This window comes from Podarcis erhardii, assembly GCF_964252035.2.
Source record: "Podarcis erhardii genome assembly, chromosome: 13".
NCBI lineage: Eukaryota > Metazoa > Chordata > Lepidosauria > Squamata > Lacertidae > Podarcis > Podarcis erhardii.
Genome location: NC_138502.1, coordinates 15,170,536 through 15,181,894, shown reverse-complemented (window position 1 = coordinate 15,181,894; position 11,359 = coordinate 15,170,536). Strand labels below are relative to the sequence as shown.

The window sequence follows — 11,359 nt, the reverse complement described above, 5'->3', positions numbered from 1 at the left end:
AGTAGAGGGGGTGCGGACTTCCCTTTAACACATCCCCCGATCGTGCCGAATTCACAGGATAAAATTTTTAAAGTCCAAATTCCACTACTCACGGGTCCTTTGTTATCCAGTCCAAATTTTGGGAAGAAAGTCAGCGCTCTCCGGCCATGGCTTGCGGCTTCGCTCTACTGAGGTAGCGGTCTACTCTCAGCACCACGCCACTCTCCGTACCCTCTCCGCAGCCTTTAAAAAGGCTCTTCGTGGGTCGGGGAGGGCGCTTAAGGTGCCCACCGAGTCACCAAGTCCGCAGGCTTCCGCGCCTGCGGTTTCTGAGGGTCCCCGTGTCGCCGGCACGGCAAGACCCGTCCTCAGCAGAGCCGATTCCCTCCGGAGCTCGGAGGGAATCCGCCATTAGCCGTTCGCGCTAACCCGGAAGTCCACGGTGGTCATTTCTCCATAGGACTCAGTAGCTTTTATACAGTAAGAGGACAATTGAAGTTAATGAACCGAAGTTGCTTGTGTCCATTAACTTCAGCAGGCCTACTCTGAGTAAGACTAGCATGGACTTAATCAGTTTTCACCAAGATTTCCTGATAAGCACAAGTCAGCGGGTGGCTTAAAGTGATCCATTTTGAATGAACAGTCCACAGGGCCTGCTGTGCAGATGTCCAGTACCGACCCCATATGGTGTTATTGTTGGCTCACAGGAGAGAGGCATACATTCAGGTAAAACAAAGCAGGATAACAGCTCCCCTCCCATTCCCAACCAAAAGTCCCGTGTGGCAGTCTGGCTTGTGCTTGTCCTTGGCAGCGAGGAACTCCACCAGCTATCCAGCTGCTGCACTTGTCCTCTGCCTTCTTGCTTATCCCTTTAGCGAAAGCTAGCCCTGGTTCTGCTAAGTTCTTGCAGCGGTGATTCACTGTACATTCTCTCTCAGTTTAGAAAGACACCACAGGGCAGGCCCCAGCTCCTCTTCTTTTGCCAAGCCGCCTCTCAATTTATAGCAGCTGGAGCATAAGCTCAGAGAGATTCCCAGACAAACACTGAAGGACAGCAAGCATGGGCATAGCCAGGCTTTTTGTTGGGGGGGGGCCAGGTTTTTGTTGGGGGGGATAACCTAAGATTTGTATGGATTTGGGGGGGGGGCAGCTGCCCCCCTGGCTATGCCCATGACAGCAAGGTGTGTCTGCCTAGGGTTCCCATATTTCCAAGTAAAAACCAGGATACCCCGAAAGCTGTTGAGCTGTTTTTTAAGGAAACCCCCAAGAGATGCCAAGAGACTGACACATTTCAGAAATTCCTCTCCCCCTTTCCCCATATGTCAATTCTGCCTTTGAAATCCGGACATATGGCAGCCCGTCTGTGTCCTGAACCTATTTCAACACTGCTAGGTCCATGGGTGTAGGCTGCTCCCCCCCCCCATATCAAGTAAAACAATAGAAATACTTAACTAACTGACCAATCACATCGGTTATGCCTCCCCAACAAAAGTCCTGCTCCCCCTAACCAAGTCCTACCCCCCCCAACAAAAAGCCTGGGTGCACCCATGGCTAGGTTTAGTAAAGTCTCAATAGATCTACTGAAATAGATGCTGATCTACTGATTGTCTGAAAAATACTTTCGAGGCCTACGATTGTTCTGGACCATCTGAAAGGACTGAAGAGGAGATGGAGGAATTTAGTGAGCAAAGGATGAAGACATTAGTATGTCGGAGTTCTCTGGATTGGTTAAGTATTTCTCTTGTGTTGGGGAAAGGGGGAGGTGGGTGTAGGGTTGCCAAACCCCAGCTGTGCAGAATATGAGCCATCAGAATATGAGCCAGAATATGAGCCATCTTCCTGATCCTTTATCAGAGGCCAGCCTTTTCAAAACATGGGAGGTAAACCTGGTCACGTGTAAATAAAAATGCTGTTAGGGGGGTGGCAACCTGCCCAGTTCTATGAGCTGCTGCCCTACTTTTCCTTCTCTGACGCCAACCACACATCTTCATGGTCTTGCAGCCTCCTTTCTCTCATTAACAGACCATACACAATTCGTTGCCTACACTTTGGAAAGCCTTGACAGTGTATTAAGAAGTGACCAGAGACTTCACTCACATATAACACTGGTGTCTGTGGTTGCCGCCCTCCTAGGAAGGGCACTCATGGACTTTCAACCAAGATCTGAATAGCAGACCTTTAGCAAAGGAGGTTTTTCAGTCTGGTTTGTCTCCCGTGTCAAGGAAAGCTCCTGCAAATTATTGGTTTGTCAGCTACTTGTTAAGGGTGCTTATATAAATACTGGCACTCAGCCTGATGTCCCATAACTTCTTAGGCAGGCCACCAACCCCTCACAGAAGAAATACAACCTTAGGGGAAGGATTGTGTCTAGTGCACTGATTAATATTTTGTGGAGTATATCTCTTTTTTTAAAAAAAGCTGTATTGCTTTAATTTATTTAGTAAATGTCGTATTTTACATCCAGAGGTCTTTATCCAGACTTATACAAATACAAGCCTGTTGATTCCTGGCACATTTAACTCAGCAAAGTAGATCCCATCCTTTCCAAGGTACATGCTGTACAATGCAAGTGGAAGAATTTGAAAAATGAGAGCTACGTCAACAATGGCTTTGAGGAGGGGTGAATGTATGCCAGTGTTTTGCCCTTTACCTTTTTGGGTATTGGACTGCTGACAGGCTCTCCCACCCCTTCCTTACATGCCAGGAAAAGTGTTACTTGGTGTGCTGGGGCCGTTAAAAAACATGGGTGTCCTGCTGGACAAAACACGACCACAGTCCTTCGCTATGGGCAAACAGCAAGCAGGTTAACAAGACCGGGAGGCTAGCTTTTGCTGCTATGACAACTAAGCCTTTTCACTCCAGGACACCTGGCAGTTACGATAGCGCTGGATTTCTAAACAAACAAGTGCTTGGCCTCCAACTGTGCTCATAATCCCAGACATATGAGATTGGGCTGTGGTAATTTAGTGTTGAAGGAACCTGCCTTCTGTACGTGGTCAAGTCCATTTTCTTATTATTTCCTGGCATTTTCTAGTCTGAAGGACCGAAAAACACTGAAGCACTGAAAAACACCGAATTAACAGTTTTCTGGTGCAGGGTGACCAATTGCAGAATAAACATTTCCCTTTGCATTTCATGCATTAATTAGTTTAACAGCCGTTTCTTCTCCACAGGAGACCCTGAGAACTGTGGTCCTCTGAGGTAATTTAGGCATCACCGGCAGACCCCTAATCAAACGACATTCCCCGGGATTACTGGGCGATGAAATGTGGGGAAGAGGGGACAGGGCATGTATTTTTCATACTGAATGCCTTTCTACCCCACCTTTTTATCCACAGAGCCGAACATTGTCCTTCCCCGCTCCTCATTTAATCCCCACACCAACCCTGTGTGGTAGGCTAGGCTGAGAAGTGGTGACTGGCCCAAGGTCACCTAGCGAGCTTCGTGGCTAAGTGGAGATTTGAACCCTGGCCCAACCCTGAGTCTAACCACTACACTACACCACACTGGCTTATATATCTATATACTGTATCTATAAACTCATAAGTTTGTAAAGCAGCTGCAGCTGCGTAAAAGAGGGAATTTTAGCTGGCATGTGCAATTGGTCATGAAGCGATAAGAAAAGCCACTCTTGCTGCAATGTCCCCATCTACACATGGGAGCAGTCCTGTCATTAGGCCGTGAGAGATGGGCAGATGATGGTGTCTCTGGTCTTCCTTTCCTCCTCCACGGTCCTTGGCTGGAGAACAGAGTTGTGTGTGACAGGCAGCCTGCCTGCACGGTGCCCCCAAAGCTGTTGGTTCATAGTTGCTCCCCCTTTCACCTTTTGACTCTGGTGTTTGCCTCACTAAGGGTCCTTCCGGATTCTTTTATCGTGCGTCCCTGATTATTTCTGCTCTCGTGAGGTATTGGGTGGCTATTCCCAATCCTGCTTCCAATATTGTTTGTGCCTGCAAAAGTTTTGGTGCGGATATACTGCTCCCTTCCCAATCAGTGCGTGGGCTGTGATTTCCTCCTGAAATCCTGTAGCTTTTTAGAACGCAAATCTTCCACTTTTAAAAAAATATTACTTTTGTTGTGCTACAGAGCAAAACAAGTGCAACGATGCAGTGACACTGAGGAAGCATCACGGAACAGCTAATAAAGTCGATGATGTATGGACAGTCCAGTATAAAATCCACAACCAATGACTATCAGGCAGTTACTTTAACTAATGCACTAATAATGTGTCAATGACATGTCACAGAATACAGCCATAAAAAAACCCCCAGCCTTAGAATGTTGATGTCCTAGATACATATTTTATTCCTCTCTTAAGCACTTACTGTATATCCTTTTTCACATGGAGCTATATATGCCCGCAATTGTGGTACTGTTTTCATATCTCCAGGGAATCTGTTTACTCCATTGCATCCTGCAATGTTTCGAATCCTTTACTATGGCAGCATCTTATGCGTTATTTACAAAGTGGCACACAACTCAGTAGTTACGGTAATGCGCACTATTATTTTGAGGCGAGGCGGGCTTTAACCCGCTAAATACGGTAACGCTTTGACGATTTCCGCATAGGAGGTGAGACGAACAAAGCGATACGCTGAGTCACGCTTACCGTAATAAGCTAGATACAAGGACATGATTTTTGCCTCCGTTTGGGTATACAGTACTGTATTGTATTCCCTTGTGTTCACTAAAGCGGGCGATGCAAACTTTAGGATTACTATCCGTGACGTTTGAGCACGTAACAGAACTGCAGGCGGATCCCTATTGATCTTTTAAGATCATTGTGGCTCTCAGATGTTTTAAATAAGTTTTGCACTGCTTGACGATGGGGCAATTTTGTATTTGCACATTGTTTCCTGAAGCGTTTCCCCTGGAAAGGCGGTTTATAAATGTATTAAATAAAGGCAAGAAATCCTTACTCAGCATCGAACGCGAACCTGCCTGCAACGCACCAGCTTCTAGGGCAATGGAACCAAGCCTCTTGCACATTGTTAAGCAGGGACAGATTGGCTTCTTCCCGTGACAAAGTGTGCTTGGAGGAGGCGTGGCTTAAAAAGAGAAACGCAGCTGAACATTAAAAACGGCCCTGCTGGGTCAGAGCAAAGTCCTTCTGGTTTTGCGTCGCGTCTCCTACAGCGACGGGCCAGATGTCTCCCGGAAGCCCACGACCAAGGTACGAAGGCAAACGCCCTCGATTGCTGTTGCACGCTTCCAAGGGCTGCAATTTGCAGATACACTGCCCCTGAACACGGAGCTTTAAAGGCCTCCTTCTTCCTTCAAGGAAAATAAATCCCTGGGGCGGGAGGATATTAATTTTAAGGCGGCAGCACCTTTCCATACCTGTCCTCAGTGTCCCACATCCACGGAGTTAATTTATTGCCGTGTCCTGGCACAGGATGCCGCTCGATCCTAACTTGTAGCCTTCCCAACAACACCTCCCCCCCGCCGCCGCCACCCCGGGCCTTTCTTATCCCACCTCTGGAGCCCGCGCCCTCCCTTTCTCCCAACAGCTTTGCAATCGCTTCTCCTCCAGGGACGGGAACCTCGGTTGGCACCTTCTCTGTGACTCACGCGTGTTCCCCGCACCTTCCTCGCTCACAGGAACGTGGAAGCGTGAGAGTGGGGCGAGGATGATGGGCTGATTGTGACGCACAGAACTGGGGTGGTGGTGGAGGGAGGCTCTCCGCAGTGGCGTGAGCTTCCCCAAAAACGGTGACCCGAAGACGAGTTCCCAATTGGTACTTCTATGTGTACGTGTGAATGCCGCAGCCCGTGATTAGAGAGAGGACAGTGTCCCATCCTGCTGCTTGAATATTTTTCCACGCACAGAAAATAGTGGGGGAGATAATGTTGCCCTCCTCTTATTTCCTGGAATGGAGCCTTTTTGGACTTCCTGATAAGGCTCCCCCTTATCAGTAACCTTGCCTAATCTTGAGGTTAATTTTGTAACACTGAAGTCTCCAAGGCAGCTGGAGGAGGGGGTTTACGCTCCACAGTTTGCAGCGGAGGGAGAAGAATCTACCCCGGAAGCGGAGGCGGGAAGGGAAAATCCGTGGGTTTTCAGTCCCTCCTCCTCCTCCTCCTCTCCTCCCCCTTCGCGAGCCCCGGCTTGTGTCACTGGCTCTGACGACAGCATCCTCCCCCCCCCCCGCATCCCGTCGCCATGGCAACCTTTTGTTACCTCCAACGCTTGAGTGGTCCAGGAGGGGGGGGGTGGCAAGGGTGGTATATAGGCAATGCTGGGGGAGAGCCAGGGAAGGAAACTCCTGATCCCCACCCAGAAGGAAAGAGGCGCTGGGAGAGAAGAAGCAAGGCCAGGGGAGAAAAATCTATATAGAGATATATAGTATTTATTAAAATAGATTATAGATACATCTGTAAAGGGAGATCTGTTTGGAAGCAGAGAAGAAGGGGATTACGAGATCGATCGGAAACAGAGACATTCAGACGTCTTCTCGCCCGTTAGCCTCCTTCCTCAAAACCATTTAGGTGGGCCAGAGAGGGTTTCTTTCGTGGGGAGAGTTTTTGAGAGCTGTTCTCAGAGCTTCCATTGAAAGACAGCACTACCTGGTAATTAAAAAAACATACATTTCCTTTTTCAAAGTTTGGGGTTGTTTGGAGTAGAGGGGACATCTGATTTTGGTGTTGCTATTTGTGCAGAAGGGTCATGATTTCTGAAGTTGAGTGGGTGGGGAGGGAAGGTCGAATGGCAGCTGGGGATGTTCTTAGATGTGTGTTTATTTGAATAGCGGGAGCGGTTGGGGAGTTTGAGGCAAATAATTTGGGGTACTGAGAGGAGGAGCACATGGGATCAGATTTGGTGGTGACATGGGAGCAAGATAAATGTAAGATTTAAAGCGAGTCGACCCGTAATAACTACCACACCCTTATTGAGAGGCATGACTCCACACACACAAGCACAGGGCGGCTGTGCTGTGCTCTCCAGTATGATTCTGAAGGATGGGTTGGACTGAGGACGAACATTTGCAGGGAGTGGTATTGACATAATCAGTGTTAGATGCTGCAACGCTTAATTCCAAAATCAATATTAGGTACCTTTATTGGGCCAGCAAAAGACAATGATCACAAAATAGGGTGCTAGCATTCACATTTCCCAGAACTCTTAATCAGTTTAGGTATTAAACAATACTGGGGTTTGCTAGTGGTAAAGCCATTCATGTCTGCCTGTGTTAGCTAAAAGAGTTAAAACACTAGGCTAAGGGATTAGATACACACATGGAAATTGTGCATTTTATGGGTTGCAGAGCCAGAGGTTAAGGGCCCAGGGGTGTGGGTTTATTGGTGGCAGGCAATAGAGAGAGGGGGCTAGAGGTTTAGGCATTTTGAGGTTTGAAAGGAATGTGATTCAATATCATAGTCATGTCTAAAAACAAAGGAGGTTGAGAATGAGAGATTTTTAGGTGAGTGGACCTCATAGGATGAAGAGATAAAATAGATGGAGACTGTCAGCCAAAGTGAGGATCCCTCAAGAGCTGTTCGGACTGGACTCGTGTTACATCTAAACAGGGAGCAAAGCTGGTTGCGGGGGAACTCACAACTTGAGTGAAGAGGAAGCAGGCATAGAACACATTCTGCTTGTTAATTCAAAAGACCTCCTTACCTTTTCCCCTCAGCATTAACATACAAATACACGACCTGCTACCTAAGAAGATGGAAGCATGGGGGGGGGAGGGGGTAGCCTTTCAAAATCCAGGATTTCTCTTGATTTTGATCATTGAAGATCAGTTTAAAGCACGAGTTCCAACTGATCTGTGTTAAAAGATCTTGAGTATATGCCCTCCCTGGACCCATATCCTCATCTAGTTTTCAAGGGTAGTGGCATCTGAAACACCCCACAAGAACGGTTGAATGAACTCTACTTAAGTTAGGAAGTGAAATAGAACGAGAACCTCTCTGTGTGAGTTAAAGTAAATTGGAGTGAAAAGTTATAATTGTGCTTGGTGGCATATCTGAACTATGTGTTGAGCCCTATAATAGGAAAATTAGTATATTTTTGAATTCCCCAGCAAGACCCAGCATTATTCTCCAGGATGTAGCGTTCCAAATGGACCCACTACAATCCTTGCAGAATGCATCAATGAAGCATTTTGTATACTCACAGCCTAGTAGACCCCGTGATGTCAAATATATGTTGCCCAGACATCTCAAATTTCAGGACAAACCAGAAATATCTAGTTAGGACCACAATGCCCTGCTATTTAAAAAAAAAAATAGTGAGGGAGTGGTCTTTCAGTTGGTTCTTGGTGGTAGTTACTGTGGAGGTGAGATGGGGCCAGATTGTTGAACAGAGGATAAACATTTGGGGGAAGAAGCAAAAACTATGGGGGATTATTACAAACATGCCCCACCTCCTATACTGGAGGAGGGAACCTCTGATGCAAAACTGTCACCCTCCCTTTGCACCAATAATCATTCAGTATGAATCATGCTTTGAGCCCATGGCTGTGATGGCAAAGAGGGTGGGGTGCAGATAGCCAATTAGGAATGGGCATGGGTTAGGCAGGGTGGGTCGAATGGGGATGGGCTGGTAAAGAGTCCGCTGGCCCTTTAAGAAGCTGTCCACTCCTACTCCCTATTCCTCCATTTTCCCACCATCGTCGCATCATTCCTGCAGCATCACAGTTTCTAGCTCCTTCCCTTTCTCCCTCCCCACAACCTAACCCTGAGATGAGAACAGCAGCTACTACGGAATGACCGAGGTAGGTAGGCTATTGGGAGACGTTTGGCTTTGCACGGAAGCAGAACTCTTTGATCTCTCTCCCTCCACATCCCATCTTTGCATCCCGTTCACTCCCTTTGCTCCCCTTATCACCTCACTTTGCTCTGTCTGCTCATCCACCCACCTTTCTCTCCTGTTTCAGTGCCACAAATAACCTATCCATCTCTTCCACCTGCTTAAAAAAATTGCAAGTTCATTTCCCACCTCTGCCTCACCCCATGCCTCCCCAAATCCCATGCTTGTTCCTGTATTTGTTAGAATAGGGGGGATAGCAGAAAAGGAGGAGGCAGAATCAGGGCATGGGGACTTTTGCTCTCTGGGAGCGTGCCAGACTCAGTAGCAGCTGCTCAGTGAAAGAATGGAATCATGCATCTTTTAACTTGTTTGTTTGTTTAAGTGCACCAGTCCTTTGAAGTTTATCACCTCTTTCTTCCCCCCTAGCTGTTATGTACGCTGAACCATCCGCCATGAATTTTCGGAACCACGGCTTCTTCCGCCGTTCTCCGCCTCCTTCCGTGGCCAAGCCTGCCCCTGCTGCTGGGAACACTCTGTCCGTCTTAGGAGGCATCGCTCAGATCTCCCCTTGCCTCTACCTCTCCTCCGGCAATGCTGCGTCCAACAGGCACATGGTCTACTCCAGGGCAGTGACTTGCGTCGTGAATGCCACCATGGAAATCCCCAATGCCAACTGGCCAGATATTGACTACGTCAAGGTCCCTGTCCCCGACCTCCCTCACGCTCCACTGTCCTTGTACTTTGACTCTGTGGCCGACAGGATACACCAGACGGGGAAGAAGAACGGAAGAACCCTTGTCCATTGCGTGGCAGGGGTCAGTAGATCTGCCTCCCTCTGCATCGCCTACTTGATGAAATACCACCGGTTGAGTCTCTTGGATGCCCATGAGTGGGTGAAGAGCAGGCGACCCGTCGTAAGGCCCAATGTCGGCTTCTGGAGACAACTCATTGAGTACGAACGCAAGCTGTTTGGCAAGAACACCGTCAAGATGGTGCCCTCACCCATTGGCTTGGTCCCAGATATCTACGAGAAAGAGACCCGGGGGCTGGTCCCCCTGTGGAACTTAAGATAGACGCTGGGCAACTTTGGGAATGTGGTTGGGTGACGCGGGCTGCTTGAATTTAGGATCAAAAAGTTCCACCATGTTCGGACCACTACTAAGAACTTCCGGCATGGTGGACTTTGGTAAGAAAATGCTGTTACAATAGTCTTTTTTTGGGAGACCTTGCAATATGATTAGATCATGAAAAAGACCTTGAGTTGCTTGGCCATTTCAGTGTGATTGACTGGTTCCGCCATGTCAAATGTTACTAAGAACTTATATAGTTTTGCTTGTATTAAGAGAAGATGGTTAATAGCAGAATATAGGCAGTAAATATATTTATCTAAAGCAGAGCTTCAAGATCTGAATAAATTGACCCTCCCTTTGTGAGGAGGAAAGGGAAAAAAAATAATTTATTGAAGACAGCTTCAGAATTACTTCCCGGCAGTAGGGCCTGGGTTTACTTTGGTTTTAACAAACACAATAAACTCCCCCCCCCCCCCGAGTGAAATCTTAGCAGTGATGACAGGCGTTAATGTTAACATTGCTCCCAAGGCACACATTGTTTAAGGACTGCTTTGCCAATAGAAGGCAGAAGTGAAGAAGCTGAAGATGATCAAACTTCCAAGGGCAGATGGTACATTTCAGCTCCAGAAAGCAGAAGGAGTCTTCAGTACAATAATTTTCACTGTGCAGGCTACAACCCAGCAGCCCATGGGTATAATGAATACTGCTGTTTCAGTATAATACTGTTCCAACCCAGGAAAATCCACTCGTGTGGGGAACAGAGGATTAATGCTCATATTACCTCAGTACAGGGCTGTGGAGGGCAAAAAGCACAAAGAAAGGTATATTGTCCAGTGGGGAGGGGAGAAAGTAAAAAACTATATCTATTTCTGACACTGGGGTATTACCGTTCAGCATTAAAAGCCTGTTACCTCGCTTCCTCAGGAATAATGAACAATATGGTGGGGCTCTGGCATTGTGTGGGAAAGGGCAAACCATTTTCTAATCACAAGTTGAGAGCAACGTTTTCTGGACAAAAACCCCCTCTCAGTAGAATGTGTGCATGTGTTTTTAAAAGCTTTTAATGCCACAGAGAGGACAAAATGATAGGATAACAATAGTTATGGGGGTAAATTTAACATCTGAGGAGATGGATCCGCAGTTAAGTATGCTAGTGAAGGGGAACTGGGTTCTATTTGAAGATTTTCTGACTATACCACAGAGTGAAAGGTGTGTGTTCAGTTAAAATTTAGCCGTTTTATTTCAAATTAATTTGAATAGTTGAAAGTCAAGGGAACAGCTTGGGATGTTCAAGGCCTAGAGTTATCCAGACTACAATAAGGAGCTGTGAGGTAGTGGGGAGTAAAATATTCCAAATGGAATATGTTTTAGAAGTTACATAGGGTGTTCTGCCATATAAATTAACTTTGGAGGTACAGGTTTCCAAGTGCTTTAAAGAAATTATTGGAAAGCACAAATTTGGTCATTTTAAATAAGGATGTTCCAGATAGAGAGACCCCTTTAAAGAAGTTTCCCTAGCAAAGTTATTGCCCTGTTGGATGGATGGCCTTAACAC

The 11,359-nt window shown here is 47.0% G+C and overlaps 1 protein-coding gene across 5 annotated transcripts; it reads left to right on the top strand.

Annotated features, from left to right (window-relative positions):
* Positions 1 to 4,819: 4,819 nt before the first annotated feature.
* Positions 4,820 to 10,125, top strand: LOC309327693 (dual specificity protein phosphatase 14-like). Of its 5 annotated transcripts, none has more exons than XM_081837080.1 (2): positions 4,820 to 5,152; positions 9,161 to 10,125. In XM_081837080.1, exon 2 carries the CDS (start codon positions 9,166 to 9,168, stop codon positions 9,805 to 9,807), a length of 642 nt encoding a protein of 213 aa, XP_081693206.1. In that variant the 5' UTR covers positions 4,820 to 5,152; positions 9,161 to 9,165; the 3' UTR covers positions 9,808 to 10,125. The 5 variants fall into 5 exon arrangements, with proteins under 5 accessions (XP_081693206.1, XP_081693204.1, XP_081693208.1 ...); XM_081837078.1 differs by lacking the exon at positions 4,820 to 5,152 and adding an exon at positions 5,561 to 5,729; XM_081837082.1 differs by lacking the exon at positions 4,820 to 5,152 and adding an exon at positions 6,185 to 6,468.
* Positions 10,126 to 11,359: the final 1,234 nt, after the last annotated feature.